We start from the raw sequence: 23,539 nt of genomic DNA on the forward strand, positions 1-23,539 counted from the left end.
CTGTCTGTCACTTAGTCTGAGAAATGAACCAGAAACAAGGATTATTTTTGTGATTGAATTAGATCCCTATAAAAACCTAAAATAACATCTTACAATCAAAAAAGAAACCTTGATTACTTTTTCTTTTCTATTTATAGAAACATTACGATCTTGTAGATTTTTGAATTGTAAGTTTTTAAAATATTTATAGCTGGTTTCCCGTATTTTAGTGATGCCTAAATTGTTATCTAAATTTATGGTCACAACTTAAGTTAACTTTAAATACTTGTAAATGGTTATAAAAGTTCCGAGGTCGGAAAGAGCTTTTGAAATTTTGAGAAAAAGGAACATTTATGCCAGTGTTACATTTCTAAAGACCTAAGCAGCCGCACTTAGTAAGTTAAAAGACCAACTTAAGGATCATCGACTGTGTTATCATACGACGATAAACTCTGTCGAATTTTCTTTCTGTCTCACTCTCGTGTTAAATTTCACTTTTGATTTTCCTAAGAAAAATAAACAGGGTAGATATTACGAAGCCATTTTGTAGGAGTGGCCAGAAATAATATCGACCTGAGAACCACACACCTGAATGCAGAAGGACTTGCGCACTTCCTCTGGGAACTTGCACACTTGTCCAATAGCTTCACACTATCTTTACTGTATATATCCAGCTCACCCTCTTTCATCCACGAAAATCTGAAGGGTGTTGTCACCTTTGTTCTACGTCGTTTTATTACATTTACATAAAACCAACTTTTGTGTTTAATTCTTAAAAATATATATTTATATTTCCTACCACGTTAGAAGAGGATACTCCTCCCAAGGTGCTATAGCTTGAGTTGGAGCTTGGTTACATGGTTTGAAAAAAGAGAATCTGTTTGGTGCTTTTGCAGATGTAGCCATTTTTTTTCTAGACTGACTGCATTGAAATGATGAAGGCTACTGCCTTGTACAGAAGAGGCAGGGGATATTATAGTGAAATGAGAATATTTTCATAGACAAACTGCACTCAAGGCTTGTCTAACAGTGGGGCTCCAAATATGTGGGAAATTGCAGAAGAAGATTCAATAGCCTTACTTAAAGGAGTAATGTAAAATTATTCTGGCTAACTGAGGTGAAGGCAGTGAGCTGAATGAGCTGGATTTTTGAACAGTTCGGCGGTCTTGGCCAGCCGTTGCCATCAGAAGCAATTTTTTGACGGCAATACTTCGAATAGAGGCTGTGGTTTGCTGTTTAGGCAGCCTATAAAAAATGTTCTATCATTATTTCAGGAAAAATGTTTCAGGTAAAATTAATAGACGCAGATACAATGCTTAAAGAAGATCGTTTGAATAACAATCAATCCAGATAAAAGCGATTTTGACCATTCCCTTGGCCTCAAAAAGCGGTATTGGTAGTGGAACTATTTTAAAGTCAGAACTGGCAATTTCAGGAAATAGGCTGATCATGTTAGCTTCATCCGTAGAGTTTTTCGTCTTTTTTTATATTTTAAAATAACGCCAGATTGAATAACAGATTATTTTATCATTGTCGCAGGTCTTGTGCTTCGGCACACGTCAATAATCGACTGCACGTGTGTCTATTTATATCAGTAATTGTACACACAATGGCACGTGCGTTTGTTTACCTTATCACGGTCTTGTTAATCCTTTACTAAGTGGTGATTAGGTACCTGCAAAAATTAATATCTCCTGAACTTGATAGTAAACAGAATAAAAATCGATAATTATTTTTTTCGTTCACATTAATACTGTAATTATTTTCTGTTCCCAGTAGACAATAAAAGTAGAAATATATTCTAAACTTGTCTTAGTATAGTATAATGTAGAGCTTCATCATGGCTCCAACTCTTATTTTAAATTTATTTAACGAAATATAAAAGAATAGGTCTACCCATTAACAACGAATGTCTTTGTTATCTATTTTTTAAGGTTGACCAGGTAGTGATAAGCGAGGAAACAAAGTTATATTTCATACTCGGGAGCTTGAAAAGCCAATGTTATCAGTAATCATTTTTAAAACACGCGGGTATCGGAACTTATGAGCAACAGCAAAATGACCTCGAAATTGATGGAAATAAAATTTAAGTTTTAACCTTTAAATGAACTAAGGAAGGATATGGAGCGGATATGCAACCCAGAACCATACAAGGAAATAATGCAGTAGGGAAGCTTCATCCCGTACAATGGAATACCGTATCTTCAAAGTAAATCTATTAAAATCTAAGTGCCAGAAGGTGGATACAGACCCATGTTAACTACCATAATAAGTAGTAATAATTAAATTAAAATAAATAATTTATTGACACTTTTGGGTTTTCTAATTTTCAATTACAACAAAAATTGTAACTATTTTCGCTCTTAACTGTTACTTTACTGAAGTTGTTCCTCTGGATGGTTTGTTGAAAAAACTCTTTTGTTGAAAAAAAAGTTCTAAGCACTCAATGTACAGTACGTATAGATCATGCCCTAACGACGTCTTCTTGTTCAGTGGACCTCCTAACATGTATTTGCGAGTATCTACAACTTCGGAAATTCATCTCTAAGAGAAATGAAAAGGTGAATTTCTACTTAAAAAAAAAAATTCAATACGAAATTTATATTGTAACAGCAATTTGAATCGATGCTCTCCTCTCAGCCACTGATACAAATAAATAAATGAAATAAAATTTTCAGTAAAATATACATGATATTTTTTTTTAAATCATCGTAAAATTGTTTGCACTTGCGGTTAGGAGGGTTTCATCGAGGAGGAGGAATTCAACAAATGAAAAGTAGATTTTTAAATGCAGCAGTTGATCCTGATTAAGATAGTTTAATCAGATTAGAGATAGTTGTATGATGCTTACCACCCCTAATTGATTATGGAAGAGCACCAACCATGTACGAAACTTAAGCCTATTGGCCTAGAGTGCACCTGTTTGGCTGTAGGGTGACTGAGACTGTCGTCAGCTGTGTACATTATCTTTCATATATTGTTTTTACCGAGTTTACATTCATTTGCATGAAATTGTGGCCTAATAACAATTATTGGACAAACAATTAATGTAGTCAAGATCGCCAAATTAAAGTATAAAAAAAAACAAAAAAAAACAAGAGATAATTGCTAGGTACTTGGTGGCAGATTGCTAGGTAACTAACTAGCAAAATATTACTAGCTAGCTATTGATTATCTAAAAATGAGAGATAAAATTATTAGAAAAATAGCGCTTTTTTATTGCTCCTAATTTAATATGTGCAGCTATTGAGTTTTATTGATACAGTACTATTGTTATTTTTTTAAAAAAATGTTCCTCACATATCAATTATTCAATTCTTGGAACACTACAGTAGGCATTGTAATCGTGCAGATTTGAGTTTATACCAGAAATAAACCGTTTTGAGAACTCCTGGATAAAAAACAAAAACAAAATGACCTTCCTAAAAAAGAATTGTTGAAATTTCGCTACACGTACTAGTGAATGCCACATTGATTTGGTAAAAATTGGTCCACCGGAAATACCATTTTACTGTACAGTTTTTTCAGAAAAATTTGTTTAAAGGAACTTCTGGGTGAAGAAGGGTGTACATAGTTTGGTCTCATTCTGAAGGTTTTTGTGTCTTGAAATGTTTAGTCACCAGTATAACGATGGAATTGGTTAATTACTCCCCGATTGAAATAAAATCGACAGAGTGACTCTTTCAATATCAATTAAGATTTTCAAGTATTTTGAGAATTTCTCTAAAACAGCTCCAACAATTTCCTGAAAATTTGGTGTAATGATATTTTACATGTAGAAGTACATGTGCTTTCATTAGATTCTATTTCAGTACCCCGGAGGTACACAACACTAAGTCCATTTTTTCAAAATTTATTTTTTTAATCTTTCTAATACAATATTTCTTTTTTTATTACCCAACCATCACTTATGGTGCATCTATGTTACTTACTATCAACCAAAGATTTAAGCAAAATAACTCCCATGGGCTTATAAGTGAGAAAAAACTTTTTCATTTGCTCTCTTGTAAAAAATTTAAAATTGGGCATAGTGTTGTGTACCTCCAGGGCACTGATTTATATTCGTACATGCTTTTAGGATTTTCTCTCAGGTTGTTAGTACCAAAGTAGAATAAAGTAAATGGTACCTAAAATTTAACTTGAATTATTTCTCCAGCAAATTTTAGTTTGAGGCACGAGTTGCTTTAAGATATACTTCTCTCCAATGTGTCACTGCCATGTGCAAACTGTTTTTACAGTTTTGTTGTAAACTCTACAAATTAATGTTTAAGTAAGGCGTCTATGCACTTTAGGCCTCCAATCGATGTTCTCTTATTAACACCCAATACATGGTCTATTTAAATAGTGTATGTGACTCTCCTACTTACTACTGTCTTACCCGGTACTGTCTTGTTTCTCTTTTAATTTATCGGTATCACTTCTTTTTTTCTTTCTATTTTGTTACGTTTCGGCTTTTACTAAATAGCAATTTTTTATTTGGGCAAATTAAAATTATATTACTTTTTCAAGGATGTGTACATAATATAAGAACATCTTTTTTGTTCTGTAACATCTACAGTCTAGTCAAAGAAGACACAGTTTGGTGGAGATGAATCAGGACTTACAGCATCTTTTCCAAGTAGTCCGTTAAAAAATCAAACTTAACGTACTAGATGGGCGGGGTCCACTTAGTGAGGATGAGGATAGAAATGCCCAAAAGGTTCATACAGTTAGAACTAAACCGGGATAGAGAAGTAGGCAAACCCAAATTAAGATGGATGAAGTAAGTGAAGATACCAGGAAACTACTCCACGTAACAAACTGCAAGGTTGCTGCAACAAATAGAGACTGACTGGCGGAAGCGAATTGAGGAGGCCACGGCTCAGTAATGGACACTAGCGCCGATTATAATTATTATTTTATTCTTTCTTACATAATGAGATCACGCGCTTTTTTTTTTTTTAGTTTTTGTACGTTAATTCTTGAACTTTTTTAAGAAATAGTTCTTCAAGCACTTTTTTGATAGATGCGTTAATTTAAGCAAAGTGACAAGGCTGGCAAAGAATTGATTAATTCAAGCATTAAGAGGAGAAGAATTGTAACCGATAAGTGGATGGAATTATGAACACATTAGCACTTTCAACACAGAAGAGTGTGTTAGGAGTTGATATAGTTTATTCAAGAAAGAGAGCGGCCGGCAATGATAGTACCCCGAGAGTAGAACAGCTGTCCTACGTGTTTGTACACGTGTACTATGTAAGCTGCAGGGGTAGTGAGGCGTGCGACCGTGATGAAAGGTCTGTGGAAACAAGTTCACTTTGTTTGGGGAACGCTGGGCAGAATTTAGTAACTCATCTCTTTTCTGATTCACACGTGGGCCCTTATAAAAACATCCCATTATTACGAATAAGTAATTTTTTTTGTTTTTAAAAGAAGTAAATCTGGAAATCAAGGTTGGTAATGATAAAGGGGAAATAAAAACACATATTATTCCCTTCAAAATATGTTAATATTAAAACAATTTTTTTTAAATTTTATTTAAACAAAAAAAAAATCATAAGGAAACAAAAAATGCAATCTATTATTTGTTCTTACAATTTTATTTTTAAAAGTGAAAACTATTTTTTTTTTTATTAAATAATTTTGAAGGGGTTTTTTAAAATATTTTTTTTTTTTAATTCTTTTATTTTGTCTTAAAAAATTATGAGGTGACTTTTTTAACTGGGCGAGGTCCTTCTCTAAATCCATTTCTGAAACAAATCAAGCAAAAGCAGTTTAAAAACATTTACAAGTGAAGGAATCTAAATACAGTGGATAATTATAAATTTATTATAATAAATGCCAACAAATAAATGTCTTAAAACCCTTTCCAGCTCAATGATGCCGTATGGCATCACAAGTTTAAAATATATTATTCCATGCTTAATTTTGACCAAATGATACAATTGGCATCATTTTAGTTTTCTTTCATGATATCTGTTGAGACAGCACAAGTCGTGATTTTTACATTTTTGTCTGAATTTGTATTGATTTTTTTTTTGCATTTTTCTATGTAATAATTCGGTCCGGAAAGGGTTAACTAACACAAACCAAACCCAAAGCAGAACCACTTTCCAATCATCTAGAAGTAAATATCGTAATCAGGAAGACTTTCCATTTTGAGGTTTCTATGGGAATATTCGTTTTAATGTCCCGTAAGTATGAAAACATGGTTTCCTATAATTAATACAGATGAGTATGAATATGATAGTCCGTAACTCAAAAACTAAAAACGCATGAGTCACACTAGGTGCGGAAATAAATTTGGGACCAAGTGGTCAGTCAACGTGAGTTCATTTAACGGCAATAATTTTCCAGTATTTTGATTTTTTTTTTATTAAAGCTGCTTCTACGACTTTGTTTAATCCTCGTATAGTAATTACACACATATAATACGTTTATTAGAATGATTTTTCAATGAAAATCTAATTGAAGCCATTTTTTTGGAGAGGGCGGATACTTTACCTGTTTAGTGCCACTTCAGCGAAGTGTACATACAGCGCTAACTTGATAACTAAGCTCAAGAGATGTTTTATTCTTTGAGACAATACAATACACACACTAAGATCTATAATTTAAAATTTAATTCGTTTTTAGGGCAGATATCAGGGAGGGGCTGATTGATAACTTCCCGGTCTCGAGTGTTACTTCAGTGAAATGTAGGTCCTTACAAAATGTATCACGCTATTAAGAACAAAGTATAATTCAAATATTTGAGTTTGGAGAAGATTTGTTAGTAAGGAACTTAAGAAGTATATAAGACCAAACATGTGACTGTTCACACAATGTATTTATTTATTTTTAACTTTTCACTCGCTTTGACTTAGCCCTCGTTAAAAAGAAGTATTATTAATAATAATAATAAGTGTTTATTTGAAAAGAATATTGTATAAATCATACTAAATAAAAATACACTTTTCGGCAATAGACACACGTCCGTCTGCCAAGTTAGTCTTTAACTTACAGAATATATATAAAAATAAAAATGAAAACGCAACTTAAATAAACCTATAACATAACTCAAACATAAAATAAAACCTGGAGAAAATAATAATGAAATAATATTAATAATAATAACCTATTTACATTATATACCTACATTATCCATTGTACCGGGCAACAAGAAAATCTCTGTATGTGGATGCCGCCCTCACATACCCACAAAGTCTATCCCAATCCTTACCATTAAAAGGAAGTATTAAGAACGTGCTTAATTTCATCGGCAATACATAGTTTCTTACTCGTGCAAAAGTATGCTCTTTATTAACGAGTTTGGAACGTACGTAAAACATAAGGCATGCTAATTGACATCGTGCATACAAATAGATTACCACGTCAAAAGTCTATCAATTTAGTTTAATTAGAATAAATTATTATTTATCTTCCAGAAATGCACACAAAAATAAAATGTTGTTAATTTACTTTAACAAAAACAGAAAAGTAACTTAAATTAACATAATCCTTTACTATTTATTATTAATACTACATAAGAAATTATGTTAACACTTAGTACTGAACCGTTCTCTAACTTATCAAGTCTAATTGCGAAATAATTTTCTTATTTTGACAATTTCTTTTCTTATAAGATAAGACATTTCAATACGGGTTGTTCGTTTGTTATAATAATTGTTTACCCTGCGTCGTTAAAATTTTTACCCAAATGTTAAGAACTCGTCTGACAATATGGGCAGAAAACAACAATGTCATTCCCGATGAACAGTTAGGCTTCCGCGCTAATAAAGGCTGTTCTGATGCAATATTTGTTCTCTCATCGGCTATCAATCTACAGCTGACAGTGAAAAAGAGGAAGGTGTACGTAATTTTCGTTGATTTTCGAAAGGCCTTCGATACAGTGCCGCACGATAAGTTATGGCAGAAATTATTTAGTATTGGAGTAAGTCCGAAATATATACGTGTCATTAAGGGAATATATAAACTTGCAAATATTATCATTGAAAAGAATAATACTCAATCTGAGATAATAGATGTTACCCGTGGAGTTTTGCAAGGTGAAAGCCTGAGTCCTCTGCTGTTCTCTTTATACATTAGTGATATTGTGGAATACTTTAGGAAAAAAGGAGCATGTGGCATTAATATAAACAGTAAACAAGACCTGTTAATGTTATTGTACGCAGATGATATTGCAATTACAGCCTACTCATGGCATGATGTACAACTGAAATTAAAGTTATTGAACGATTATTGCATTGAAAATGATTTACAAGTAAATATTACAAAAACAGTTGTAATGCCGTTCACAAAAGCTGGACACTTTAAAATAAATAATAGATTTATGTACAATGAGCAGCCGCTAAATTTAGTAAAGTCTTTTAATTATTTAGGTGTGCCACTGTCTTCATCGGGAAAATTTAGAAAAGCTTGCGATTATTTTGTGAATAAAAGCGAGGTGGTTATTCCTAGAGTAATGAACATATTATCTCGCTATAAATCTGATGGTTGGAACTCTAAAGTTCAACTCTTTAAGTCACTAATATTGCCGACCCTACTGTATTCCTCCGAAAATTGGGCTGCTGATTACTCGGATATATTAGAAAGAGTACAATTAAGATTTTTCAAATACTTGCTACATTTATCTTCCAATACCCCAAATAGTTACATCCGCTTAGAAGTAAATAGTTATCACCTAAAATGTTATATATTCAATAGAATGATTAAATTCTGGCACAAACTGTTATCATTACCTAATAATCAAATTCAGAAAATCTGTTATTTAAAATTAGTTCAGGAAAATAATAATACAAATATTCCTTACAATTGGTGTTCACGTTTAAAAAATATGTTGTACAGCATCGGTGCCATAGATATTTGGAACAGTCAAAATCCAGTCCTTCTAAAGAACAACCTCACCAATTTAAAAATTTCATTTCAGAATAACCTTTTGTGTAAGGATGTAAATAATGTTCTGAACTCCAGGTTTAACTTTCACTACAGGTTAGTAAGTGCTTTAGGCATCGAGGAGCACTTTCTTAATGTTAACATGAGCATTGCAGTTTTAAGATTATTTGTGCAGTTAAGGCTTGTTAGCAATAAATCTACAAGTTTTTTCATAATGGGGAGGAAATTTAAATTTAATCCAGAAAACCTCTGTTTTACCTGTTCATTGTTTAAATCTGACACGTTAGAACATTTCTTAATAGAGTGCCTTTACTACAGTCCCTTAAGGTATCAGCATTTGAATAAATATACATTGGAAATAGTTTCCCTTTTGACTTTCCACTCTAAATTAGAGTTACAGAATTTATACCATTTTGTAACTCAAGCTTTGGAAAAGCGGCAAAAAGCAGGTGTAATATTAGGGCTCAAGTAAAATTCACAGTTGAGTGTATTAATTTAAGGAAAAAAAATTGAAATAACAATAATTTTTAGTGAAATGTATCATTTATTTTTGTTTATGTTTATATTATTATTATTTTTTTACATTATGCTCATTTAATGTAGTACACTGTAGTTTATTTATGTTTAACCAACTCATTGCAAAAAGCTGTAAACTTATAAGCAATAAAGTTATTTATTTATTTATTTATTATTTATTATAATAATTGTTTACCACAGTTACATCGGAACCGTTGTTTACCTAATTTCAGGTTGTTTTTATTTAAAAATATATATATACATATATATTTAATTTTGTTTTTGTCATTGTATGAAAATTAAGTAACTGGAGCCGAACTATTTTTTAACAATTAGTAGTTGGACGACGTTGAGGATGATTTGGAATGGCTGGGAGTGCGACAGTGGTGGAGGAAAGCTGTAGAACATCACGAGAGGGATGTTTTATTGAAAGAGGCAGCAAAGGATCTACATGGGGCCGCAGCGCCACACAAAGAACGTTATCAGTTTAAAGAAAATAATTTGTCGCTTTATATAAAAAGGTGAACTAAAAAAATTAAAAAAAAAACAAACAAATGGAACTGAATAGTCCGGTTTACTGCTTGTTATCAAGAAACTCCGTACACATGCAACAATTAAAGCCAACTACAAAAAGTATGTTTCTTTTTTCTTTTAATTGTAAGGGCGATAGCATAAATCTACCCTAATATGACAGTTTCATACAAGAGTAAATCATGTAAATTACACTTGAACATCCGGGTACAAAAATAAATTAAAATATAAGAGAAAGTAGAAAACTATAAAATAAATTCTACATATTTCGCATACAAATAGGTAAAAAAGGAAAACCTATAATTTAATACAGAGTTGGGCACTGATTAAAAAAAAAATTAAATTCTAAATTTAATTGATTTTTATTTTTAATTTTAATCAGAATTTAATCGGCGAATTTAATCGTAATTTTAATCATATGACAGTTATTTAATCAATTAAATTTCAGATTTAATCGTTAATCAAACTAAAAAAATTATGATTAAATCTGAGAATTAAATTGAACTTTAATTTTAATCACCGAATTAGTTCAATTTCAATCGTTAATCAAACTAATTTAATCATCCACTTTTATGGCTTTTCAACCAATGGTTCGAACCACGTTTTGGCGAGGCCCTTTTTCTAAGCGTCTTCAATAAATACTTTTCGGTTAATTTTTGTAGACTTGGACTTCTTCACGAGTCACTAGACCAGTGGTTCTTAACCTTTTCATAGACGCAGAACACAATTATATGTATATATTTTTCTCGAGGAACACTAACATTAAATAATTTGAAAATCGGTATTTAGCAAGAACTTAAAATTAAATTCAAATTAAAAAAAAGGAACAATTTTTTGTTTTCGTATCTTTCCTAAGTTTCTAAATTTCAATACATTTAAAATTGAAATTTCGCGGAACACTTGGACCATATTCGCGGAACACCGGTTAAGAACCACTGCTTTATATGTTCTAAAATTATAGATCTGTGCACAAAATAACTATAGTTTATAATTGTGAAAAACAAGGTGCACAAGAAAACAAAATTTCATACGAATACGTGGTTCACGGTGGGAGATATAGAACGGCCATAATTTTACAGAATTTCATGACCCAAAAAATTTTCAACCCTTTATATCTTCTATCTTTTTAGATCAGTGCTCAAAATAACTATAGTTTATAATTGAGAAAAACAAAGTGTATAAGAGAACAAAATTCCATATCAATACGTGGTTCACGGTGGGAGATATAGAACGGCCATAATTTTACAGAATTTCATGACCCAAAAAATTTTCAACCCTTTATATCTTCTACCTTTTTAGATCTGTGCTCAAAATAACTATAGTTTATAATTGAGAAAAACAAAGTGTATAAGAAAACAAAATTCCATATCAATACGTGGTTCACAGTGGCAAATATAGAACGGCCATAATTTTACAGAATTTCATGACCCAAAAAAATTTCAACCCTTTATATCTTCTACCTTTTTAGATCTGTGCACAAAATAACTATAGTTTATAATTGAGAAAAACAAAGTTTCCAAGAGAACAAAATTCCATACCAATAGATGGTTCACAGTGGCAAATATAGAACGGCCATAATTTTACAGAATTTCATGACCCAAAAAATTTTCAATTCTTTATATCTTCTACCTTTTTAGATCTGTGCAAAAAGTAACTATAGTTTATAATTGAGAAAAACAAAGTCTATAAGAGAACAAAATTCCATACCAATACATGGTTCACAGTGGGAGATATAGAACGGCCATAATTTTACAGAATTTCATGACCCAAAAAATTTTCAACCCTTTATATCTTCTACCTTTTTAGATCTGTGCAAAAAGTAATTATAGTTTATAAGTGAGGGAAACAAAGTGTATAAGAGAACAAAATTCCATATCAATACGTGGTTCACAGTGGGGGATATAGAACGGCCATAATTTAACAGAATTTCATGACCCAAAAAATTTTCAACCCTTTATATCTTCTACCTTTTTAGATCTGTGCTCAAAATAACTATAGTTTATAATTGAGAAAAACAAAGTGTACAAGAAAACAAAATTCCATACCAATACGTGGTTCACAGTGGGAGATATAGAACGGCCGTAATTTTACAGAATTTCATGACCCAAAAAATTTTCAACCCTTTATATCTTCTACCTTTTTAGATCTGTGCACAAAATAACTATAGTTTATAATTGAGAAAAACAAAGTGTATAAGAGAACAAAATTCCATATCAATCCGTGGTTCACAGTGGGAGATATTGAACGGCCATAATTTTACAGAATTTCATGACCCAAAAAATTTTCAACCCTTTATATCTTCTACCTTTTTAGATCTGTGCACAAAATAACTATAGTTTATAATTGAGAAAAACAATGTTTCCAAGAGAACAAAATTCCATACCAATAGATGGTTCACAGTGGCAAATATAGAACGGCCATAATTTTACAGAATTTCATGACCCAAAAAATTTTCAATTCTTTATATCTTCTACCTTTTTAGATCTGTGCAAAAAGTAACTATAGTTTATAATTGAGAAAAACAAAGTCTATAAGAGAACAAAATTCCATACCAATACATGGTTCACAGTGGGAGATATAGAACGGCCATAATTTTACAGAATTTCATGACCCAAAAAATTTTCAACCCTTTATATCTTCTACCTTTTTAGATCTGTGCAAAAAGTAATTATAGTTTATAAGTGAGGGAAACAAAGTGTATAAGAGAACAAAATTCCATATCAATACGTGGTTCACAGTGGGGGATATAGAACGGCCACAATTTTACAGAATTTCATGACCCAAAAAATTTTCAACCCTTTATATCTTCTACATTTTTAGATCTGTGCACAAAATAACTATAGTTTATAATTGAGAAAAACAAAGTGTACAAGAGAACAAAATTCCATACTAATACATGGTTCACAGTGGGAGATATAGAACGGCCATAATTTTACAGAATTTCATGACCCAAAAAATTTTCAACCCTTTATATCTTCTACCTTTTTAGATCTGTGCTCAAAATAACTATAGTTTATAATTGAGAAAAACAAAGTGTACAGGAGAACAAAATTCCATACCAATAGATGGTTCACAGTGGCAGATATAGAACGGAAGTAATTTTACAGAATTTCATGACCCAAAAAATTTTCAACCCTTTATATCTTCTACCTTTTTAGATCTGTGCACAAAATAACTATAGTTTATAATTGAGAAAAACAAAGTGTACAAGAGAACAAAATTCCATAATAATACATGGTTCACAGTGGGAGATATAGAACGGCCATAATTTTACAGAATTTCATGACCCAAAAAATTTTCAACCCTTTATATCTTCTACCTTTTTAGATCTGTGCACAAAATAACTATAGTTTATAATTGAGAAAAACAAAGTGTACAAGAGAACAAAATTCCATACTAATACATGGTTCACAGTGGGAGATATAGAACGGCCATAATTTTACAGAATTTCATGACCCAAAAAATTTTCAACCCTTTATATCTTCTACCTTTTTAGATCTGTGCTCAAAATAACTATAGTTTATAATTGAGAAAAACAAAGTGTACAAGAAAACAAAATTCCATACCAATACGTGGTTCACAGTGGGAGATATAGAACGGCCGTAATTTTACAGAATTTCATGACCCAAAAAATTTTCAACCCTTTATATCTTCTACCTTTTTAGATCTGTGCACAAAATAACTATAGTTTATAATTGAGAAAAACAAAGTGTATAAGAGAACAAAATTCCATATCAATCCGTGGTTCACAGTGGGAGATATTGAACGGCCATAATTTTACAGAATTTCATGACCCAAAAAATTTTCAACCCTTTATATCTTCTACCTTTTTAGATCTGTGCACAAAATAACTATAGTTTATAATTGAGAAAAACAAAGTTTCCAAGAGAACAAAATTCCATACCAATAGATGGTTCACAGTGGCAAATATAGAACGGCCATAATTTTACAGAATTTCATGACCCAAAAAATTTTCAATTCTTTATATCTTCTACCTTTTTAGATCTGTGCAAAAAGTAACTATAGTTTATAATTGAGAAAAACAAAGTCTATAAGAGAACAAAATTCCATACCAATACATGGTTCACAGTGGGAGATATAGAACGGCCATAATTTTACAGAATTTCATGACCCAAAAAATTTTCAACCCTTTATATCTTCTACCTTTTTAGATCTGTGCAAAAAGTAATTATAGTTTATAAGTGAGGGAAACAAAGTGTATAAGAGAACAAAATTCCATATCAATACGTGGTTCACAGTGGGGGATATAGAACGGCCACAATTTTACAGAATTTCATGACCCAAAAAATTTTCAACCCTTTATATCTTCTACATTTTTAGATCTGTGCAAAAAGTAACTATAGTTTATAATTGAGAAAAACAAAGTCTATAAGAGAACAAAATTCCATACCAATACATGGTTCACAGTGGGAGATATAGAACGGCCATAATTTTACAGAATTTCATGACCCAAAAAATTTTCAACCCTTTATATCTTCTACCTTTTTAGATCTGTGCAAAAAGTAATTATAGTTTATAAGTGAGGGAAACAAAGTGTATAAGAGAACAAAATTCCATATCAATACGTGGTTCACAGTGGGGGATATAGAACGGCCACAATTTTACAGAATTTCATGACCCAAAAAATTTTCAACCCTTTATATCTTCTACATTTTTAGATCTGTGCACAAAATAACTATAGTTTATAATTGAGAAAAACAAAGTCTATAAGAGAACAAAATTCCATACCAATACATGGTTCACAGTGGGAGATATAGAACGGCCATAATTTTACAGAATTTCATGACCCAAAAATTTTCAACCCTTTATATCTTCTACCTTTTTAGATCTGTGCAAAAAGTAATTATAGTTTATAAGTGAGGGAAACAAAGTGTATAAGAGAACAAAATTCCATATCAATACGTGGTTCACAGTGGGGGATATAGAACGGCCATAATTTAACAGAATTTCATGACCCAAAAAATTTTCAACCCTTTATATCTTCTACCTTTTTAGATCTGTGCTCAAAATAACTATAGTTTATAATTGAGAAAAACAAAGTGTACAAGAAAACAAAATTCCATACCAATACGTGGTTCACAGTGGGAGATATAGAACGGCCGTAATTTTACAGAATTTCATGACCCAAAAAATTTTCAACCCTTTATATCTTCTACCTTTTTAGATCTGTGCACAAAATAACTATAGTTAATAATTGAGAAAAACAAAGTGTATAAGAGAACAAAATTCCATATCAATCCGTGGTTCACAGTGGGAGATATTGAACGGCCATAATTTTACAGAATTTCATGACCCAAAAAATTTTCAACCCTTTATATCTTCTACCTTTTTAGATCTGTGCACAAAATAACTATAGTTTATAATTGTGAAAAACAAAGTTTCCAAGAGAACAAAATTCCATACCAATAGATGGTTCACAGTGGCAAATATAGAACGGCCATAATTTTACAGAATTTCATGACCCAAAAAATTTTCAACCCTTTATATCTTCTACCTTTTTAGATCTGTGCAAAAAGTAATTATAGTTTATAAGTGAGGGAAACAAAGTGTATAAGAGAACAAAATTCCATATCAATACGTGGTTCACAGTGGGGGATATAGAACGGCCACAATTTTACAGAATTTCATGACCCAAAAAATTTTCAACCCTTTATATCTTCTACATTTTTAGATCTGTGCACAAAATAACTATAGTTTATAATTGAGAAAAACAAAGTCTATAAGAGAACAAAATTCCATACCAATACATGGTTCACAGTGGGAGATATAGAACGGCCATAATTTTACAGAATTTCATGACCCAAAAATTTTCAACCCTTTATATCTTCTACCTTTTTAGATCTGTGCAAAAAGTAATTATAGTTTATAAGTGAGGGAAACAAAGTGTATAAGAGAACAAAATTCCATATCAATACGTGGTTCACAGTGGGGGATATAGAACGGCCATAATTTAACAGAATTTCATGACCCAAAAAATTTTCAACCCTTTATATCTTCTACCTTTTTAGATCTGTGCTCAAAATAACTATAGTTTATAATTGAGAAAAACAAAGTGTACAAGAAAACAAAATTCCATACCAATACGTGGTTCACAGTGGGAGATATAGAACGGCCGTAATTTTACAGAATTTCATGACCCAAAAAATTTTCAACCCTTTATATCTTCTACCTTTTTAGATCTGTGCACAAAATAACTATAGTTAATAATTGAGAAAAACAAAGTGTATAAGAGAACAAAATTCCATATCAATCCGTGGTTCACAGTGGGAGATATTGAACGGCCATAATTTTACAGAATTTCATGACCCAAAAAATTTTCAACCCTTTATATCTTCTACCTTTTTAGATCTGTGCACAAAATAACTATAGTTTATAATTGTGAAAAACAAAGTTTCCAAGAGAACAAAATTCCATACCAATAGATGGTTCACAGTGGCAAATATAGAACGGCCATAATTTTACAGAATTTCATGACCCAAAAAATTTTCAATTCTTTATATCTTCTACCTTTTTAGATCTGTGCAAAAAGTAACTATAGTTTATAATTGAGAAAAACAAAGTCTATAAGAGAACAAAATTCCATACCAATACATGGTTCACAGTGGGAGATATAGAACGGCCATAATTTTACAGAATTTCATGACCCAAAAAATTTTCAACCCTTTATATCTTCTACATTTTTAGATCTGTGCACAAAATAACTATAGTTTATAATTGAGAAAAACAAAGTGTACAAGAGAACAAAATTCCATACTAATACATGGTTCACAGTGGGAGATATAGAACGGCCATAATTTTACAGAATTTCATGACCCAAAAAATTTTCAACCCTTTATATCTTCTACCTTTTTAGATCTGTGCTCAAAATAACTATAGTTTATAATTGAGAAAAACAAAGTGTACAGGAGAACAAAATTCCATACCAATAGATGGTTCACAGTGGCAGATATAGAACGGCCGTAATTTTACAGAATTTCATGACCCAAAAAATTTTCAACCCTTTATATCTTCTACCTTTTTAGATCTGTGCAAAAAGTAATTATAGTTTATAAGTGAGGGAAACAAAGTGTATAAGAGAACAAAATTCCATATCAATACGTGGTTCACAGTGGGGGATATAGAACGGCCACAATTTTACAGAATTTCATGACCCAAAAAATTTTCAACCCTTTATATCTTCTACATTTTTAGATCTGTGCACAAAATAACTATAGTTTATAATTGAGAAAAACAAAGTGTACAAGAGAACAAAATTCCATACTAATACATGGTTCACAGTGGGAGATATAGAACGGCCATAATTTTACAGAATTTCATGACCCAAAAAATTTTCAACCCTTTATATCTTCTACCTTTTTAGATCTGTGCTCAAAATAACTATAGTTTATAATTGAGAAAAACAAAGTGTACAAGAAAACAAAATTCCATACCAATACGTGGTTCACAGTGGGAGATATAGAACGGCCGTAATTTTACAGAATTTCATGACCCAAAAAATTTTCAACCCTTTATATCTTCTACCTTTTTAGATCTGTGCACAAAATAACTATAGTTTATAATTGAGAAAAACAAAGTGTATAAGAGAACAAAATTCCATATCAATCCGTGGTTCACAGTGGGAGATATTGAACGGCCATAATTTTACAGAATTTCATTACCCAAAAAATTTTCAACCCTTTATATCTTCTACCTTTTTAGATCTGTGCACAAAATAACTATAGTTTATAATTGAGAAAAACAAAGTTTCCAAGAGAACAAATTCCATACCAATAGATGGTTCACAGTGGCAAATATAGAACGGCCATAATTTTACAGAATTTCATGACCCAAAAAATTTTCAATTCTTTATATCTTCTACCTTTTTAGATCTGTGCAAAAAGTAACTATAGTTTATAATTGAGAAAAACAAAGTCTATAAGAGAACAAAATTCCATACCAATACATGGTTCACAGTGGGAGATATAGAACGGCCATAATTTTACAGAATTTCATGACCCAAAAAATTTTCAACCCTTTATATCTTCTACCTTTTTAGATCTGTGCAAAAAGTAATTATAGTTTATAAGTGAGGGAAACAAAGTGTATAAGAGAACAAAATTCCATATCAATACGTGGTTCACAGTGGGGGATATAGAACGGCCACAATTTTACAGAATTTCATGACCCAAAAAATTTTCAACCCTTTATATCTTCTACATTTTTAGATCTGTGCACAAAATAACTATAGTTTATAATTGAGAAAAACAAAGTGTACAAGAGAACAAAATTCCATACTAATACATGGTTCACAGTGGGAGATATAGAACGGCCATAATTTTACAGAATTTCATGACCCAAAAAATTTTCAACCCTTTATATCTTCTACCTTTTTAGATCTGTGCTCAAAATAACTATAGTATATAATTGAGAAAAACAAAGTGTACAGGAGAACAAAATTCCATACCAATAGATGGTTCACAGTGGCAGATATAGAACGGCCGTAATTTTACAGAATTTCATGACCCAAAAAATTTTCAACCCTTTATATCTTCTACCTTTTTAGATCTGTGCTCAAAATAACTATAGTTTATAATTGAGAAAAACAAAGTGTATTAGAGAACAAAATTCCTTATCAATACGTGGTTCACAGTGGGAGATATAGAACGGCCATAATTTTACAGAATTTCATGACCCAAAAAATTTTCAACCCTTTATATCTTCTACCTTTTTAGATCTGTGCACAAAATAACTATAGTTTATAATTGAGAAAAACAAAGTGTATAAGAGAACAAAATTCCATATCAATCCGTGGTTCACAGTGGGAGATATAGAACGGCCATAATTTTACAGAATTTCATGACCCAAAAACTTTTCAACCCTTTATATCTTCTACCTTTTTAGATCTGTGCACAAAATAACTATAGTTTATAATTGAGAAAAACAAAGTCTATAAGAGAACAAAATTCCATACCAATACATGGTTCACAGTGGGAGATATAGAACGGCCATAATTTTACAGAATTTCATGACCCAAAAAATTTTCAACCCTTTATATCTTCTACATTTTTAGATCTGTGCACAAAATAACTATAGTTTATAAGTGAGGGAAAACAAAGTGTATAAGAGAACAAAATTCCATATCATGTTTACCACTCACTAGACTTAGATAGGACCACCTTGCACTAACATTTAACCATGTTGGCGACTCACTAGACTTATATAGGGCTACCTTACAAGCACATTTAACCATGTTTACCACTCACTAGACTTATATACGGTCTACCGGAAAGTTCTGTCCGTTTTTGGAATAAAACAAAATACAAATTTTTCTTACCAATAAACTTTATTAAATAATATAATTGCCATTATTATTAATGATATCTCGCCAGCGTGAGCGCAATTTATGTATTTCATTTTTTAAAAATGTATTATTTTTTGATGCGAGAAATTGAACCAGTAGTTGTTTGATATCTACTTCATTTTTAAATGTTTCGCCCTTCAACAAATTTTGTAAGGACAAAAACAAGTGATAGTCGGAGGGTGCTAAGTTCGGGGAATATGGTGGATGCGACAGAATTTTCCAGCGTTGTTCTGCAATTTTTAGACGAGTCTTTAAAGCAGCATTTGGCCTGGCATTATCATGATGCAGTATGTTCTTCCTATTGAACATCGCCGGCCTTTTTTCTTGAACTGCTGTCTTTAAATTATGCATTTGCTAACAATACTTCTCCGAATTTAGCTTTTCGTTCGGTTTTAAAAGCTCATAATGTGTAGGTCCTCGAATGTCCCACTATATACACAACATTCTCTTATTCAGAGTGAAATTAGGTTTACAGGTGGAAGGGCTAGGTTTTCCGGGTTCACAATATGTCCTTTTCCTTACGATGTTTTCGTAGGTAATCTACTTTTCATCCCCAGTTATCATCCGGTTCAAGAAGAGCCGATTTTGACCTCGAACTACGGATTTAACCCCAATAGACTATTTTCAGAGGGGAAATCTAAAAAATAAAGTGTACAGTAACCTTAATCCCTTGGCTTAAGATTATTAAATGATTGACTATTTAATGTATTGAAATTTGTTATTTTTTTTTTGTGTGTAACTATTTTCTCGCAATGATTGTTTTCATATAACAGCTAGGAATAGATCTGGAATATATATCGAATAGCTCTAGCCTGCCTAGATCTGGTTTGTTCCATTTGAAAAAAAACTTAGATACTGTATCTGGGGAAATTGGGGTTTAAAAAATGGGTCAATTACTGAAAAAAACTAGATTTGATTAAATACGTGTTTTATATTTTTTTGGAATTTCCCGCCGTTTAAAAAAAAAGTGGGTGGAACACATAACTCTGATCACCCTGTTCATAAGTCTATTGAGTCGCCAACTAGGTTAAATGTAAGTGTAAGGTAGTCCTATCTAAGTATAATGAGATGTAAACATGGTTAAATGTGAGTGTAAGGTGGTCCTATCTAAGTCTAGTGAGTGGTAAACATGGTTAAATGTCAGAGTAAGGTGGTCCTATCTAAGTCTAGTGAGTCGCCAACATGGTTAAATGTGAGTGCAAGGTGGTCCTATCTAAGTATAGTAAGTGGTAAACATGGTTAAATGTAAGGTGGTCCTATCTAAGTATAGTGAGTGGTAAACATGGTTAAATGTGAGTGTAAGGTGGTCCTATCTAAGTCTTGAGAGTCACCAGAATGGTAGAATGAAGGTGCCAAGTTTGGGAAAGGTGATAATATTGATAGAGAAGAGACACCAGCTAGGCGGAATAAAGATGCATTGGTCCGATTCTGGTTTAACCATTGGCAATGTTTGGTTTTAAAAATTTAATCTCTCAAATTTTGATTAAATTAAAAAATTTAATCGTCCAAATTGATTAAAACTAAATTTGGAATTTAATTCAATCAATTAAAATTCTGATTATTTAATTTTAATTTTAATCTTAATTTTTAGTTATGATTAAAAATAAATTTCGGTTTAATTCAATTGTTTTTTAATTGATTAAATTTTTGCCCAACTCTGATTTAATAACTACGAAAAATATGATTAATATAAAAATACGCCTCTTGAAATATAGTTATGATTTATAAATAATTTAACGATGATAAAGTAATATAATATAAATAATTCTAAATTAAAACTTTTTAGATATATTATGAAATATTACATAAAATGAGAAATAACGAGTACCGAAGTTTACGACAGAAAGTTTTAAGATTATTAAATGATTGACTATTTAATGTATTGAAATTTGTTATTTTTTTTTTGTGTAACTATTTTCTCGCAATGATTGTTTTCATATAACAGCTAGGAATAGATATAATTTTTTTATTTAATATTAAAAATTATGACACTTTAGGCATTGCCTATTTTATTCAAAGTGATATAATATATTTAGACGGGTTTAACACAACTACCAAATGCTTTAATAGCAAGAATAATGAATTTTAGAATAAGTACTTGATTCCTTGAAGTGATAGAAAATAACCTTGACAAGACTATAGGTCAATGACAGAATTTTTCCAAAAGCGAGAACAATTCCATTGTGAATATAACATTTAAAATGACCTAGGATGCTAACACTCTGGGCAAATTTAAAATGTATTAAAAATTTTACCTGAATCTTCGTCTCACAACTTTCAAGTATCTCATTCTGCCAGTCCCAGTTGTCTTCCTCCTTTGAGCTTTCACACTCCAGTTATCTGAAAGTAATGTTACTTATTAATCTAAACATTAATAAACACATGGATACATATACATATTTTTACCAATCAAAATTGCCCTTTACCCTTTGTTTTAAACTTTCCCTAATTACTGGAAGAAATAAAGAATACTGAACAAAAATCTATCTAAAATATTTTGAATATGCGTAACTTTTAAATTTTAACTAGTTCGTAAATTAATCCATCCATTTGACTTGTGGTTGAAATGATAGAACAATAACTATTTAATAGATTATCCTTGGGTGATATTGAAAGCCACAAAAAATATCGACAAACGGACAGGGTTTTAAAGTATACTATCTACATTGAAAATATCAACAAACACTTATAAAAACTTAGAGGTTGAAATGAATAAATAAAAAATTTCCTATCACGTTCATAGATAATGCTAAATTCACTAATGTTGGAGCATTCTCTTAGAAGCAAGAGTATAGCAAAAGAATGCAAAAAAACGGATTCTTTTCGTTAATCAAGATTTTAACACAGAATGGCTATAAACCATACATCAAAAAGCTTTAATTTCTTCGGATTTGAACCATTATGATTGCAACCTAACATGTTGCACGAACATCACTAGCTACCCTCCTAGAAAAAGCTCCTCCTGATGAACAGTAACTACATACCTGAAAGTTGGACAATAAAGTTAGTTTGAAGGAATTCTTTTAGACATTGTCGAAAAAAACTTCCTTAAATTTTCTTCAAAAACCAGGTTTTAGTGAAATAAATGTAAGGCAAAGAAACTTGAAATTCTTACTTTACATTTCTAGTATCTTTTCATCCCGAGCTTCTTTGGAGTTTAAAGAGCTGGTTAGTGTGTGCGTTATAACGTACAACAAAGAAACTTGTTTTCCGAAATGTAGATCTTCCTTAAAGGCCTACATTAATTTTATCAAATGTGTATGAAGTTTAAGTGGTTTTAAATTTAACAGTTTAAATGGAATTTGCCATTCTGACAACGTTAAAGTGGGTCATTATGAAACTTCAGCCCGAATTTTTGCTACCTTTAATGATAAAAATATTTAGAATCAATTCTTATTCTAAAACCATTAAGAAATTGGTTCTTAAACGATAGACTTTCCTGTTCAAATAATAATGATAATTCCATTAAAACAACACGTCATCAAATTAAAGAAACCATTATCCAATATTTTTCTACAAAAAATAAAGACATACACACAACGAAGTACTTTCAATAGCGGCTTAGTCAAAACAAAACTGTTAGTTACTAACAATGTCTGAGTTTCTTGCTTGGATATCCGCACTGGGCACATCTGGATTTCTGGATATGATACGAAGACCTGCCACACCTTCTGCAAAGAGTGTGGGTCTTGTTTCGCCGCTTTCCAAAACTCGAAGTACCCTTCGTCTGAAAACAAAAAAGTGCCTAAGTAAAACTACTTTTTTTACCTAAACTTATGAACTATTAATTGCCTTCAGAGAACCACTGGTGATTCTGGAAAGAACATAAAGGATAACAAGAACATTTTAACCCGATGGACAAAATAAAAAACAAAAATGCAACATGGGTTAGATTAACACATGTTTACTCATTTTAGAACCTAATGTTGAGAATTAAAAAACAAACTGCTCTGATTTAAAAATATAACAAGTAAAGATATCTTTTGGATTGATTAAATAATTACGGATAAAACTTCAAATATAAATTCTCAACTTACCATTCTGCCTGATTCAAAACAACTATGGACGAGCTGGACCTTCTGTTCACATCAAGACCTACTATATTGAATTTGGAGAACACTTTATTTTATTTAAGGTCAAATTGATTTTCAAAAAAATATAAGATAATAATTGATATTAAACTGAAACATTTTCAATTATTTTATTTGTGTAATTATTAAATTTTTGATATATTAGGGTAACTATATTAGTGTAACTTATTTAATAGAAAATAAGGTT

The 23,539-nt window shown here is 31.2% G+C and overlaps 1 protein-coding gene across 1 annotated transcript; it reads right to left on the bottom strand.

The window, feature by feature from the left end:
• Nucleotides 1–5,445: 5,445 nt before the first annotated feature.
• RpL37a (ribosomal protein L37a) lies at nt 5,446–23,435 on the bottom strand. The gene is made up of 4 exons (XM_074120750.1): nt 23,299–23,435; nt 22,853–22,988; nt 21,517–21,601; nt 5,446–5,708 (listed from the first exon to the last, which is right to left on the bottom strand). The coding sequence occupies exons 1-4, from the start codon at nt 23,299–23,301 to the stop codon at nt 5,660–5,662; spliced, it is 273 nt and encodes a 90-aa protein (XP_073976851.1). The 5' UTR covers nt 23,302–23,435; the 3' UTR covers nt 5,446–5,659.
• Nucleotides 23,436–23,539: the final 104 nt, after the last annotated feature.

This window comes from Rhodnius prolixus, unplaced genomic scaffold, assembly GCF_049639745.1.
Source record: "Rhodnius prolixus isolate KJV_2025 unplaced genomic scaffold, Rpr scaffold_2, whole genome shotgun sequence".
In the NCBI taxonomy this organism is placed as follows: domain Eukaryota; kingdom Metazoa; phylum Arthropoda; class Insecta; order Hemiptera; family Reduviidae; genus Rhodnius; species Rhodnius prolixus.

What these genes read in the sequence shown, in the direction of transcription:
- RpL37a (XM_074120750.1), bottom strand. An exon ending in AAGCAAGAAACTCAGACATT is followed by an intron (nt 21,602 to 22,852) that starts GTTAGTAACTAA and finishes CATTACTTTCAG; the next exon opens with ATAACTGGAGTGTGAAAGCT. An exon ending in GTTGTGAGACGAAGATTCAG is followed by an intron (nt 5,709 to 21,516) that starts GTAAAATTTTTA and finishes GATTTGTTTCAG; the next exon opens with AAATGGATTTAGAGAAGGAC.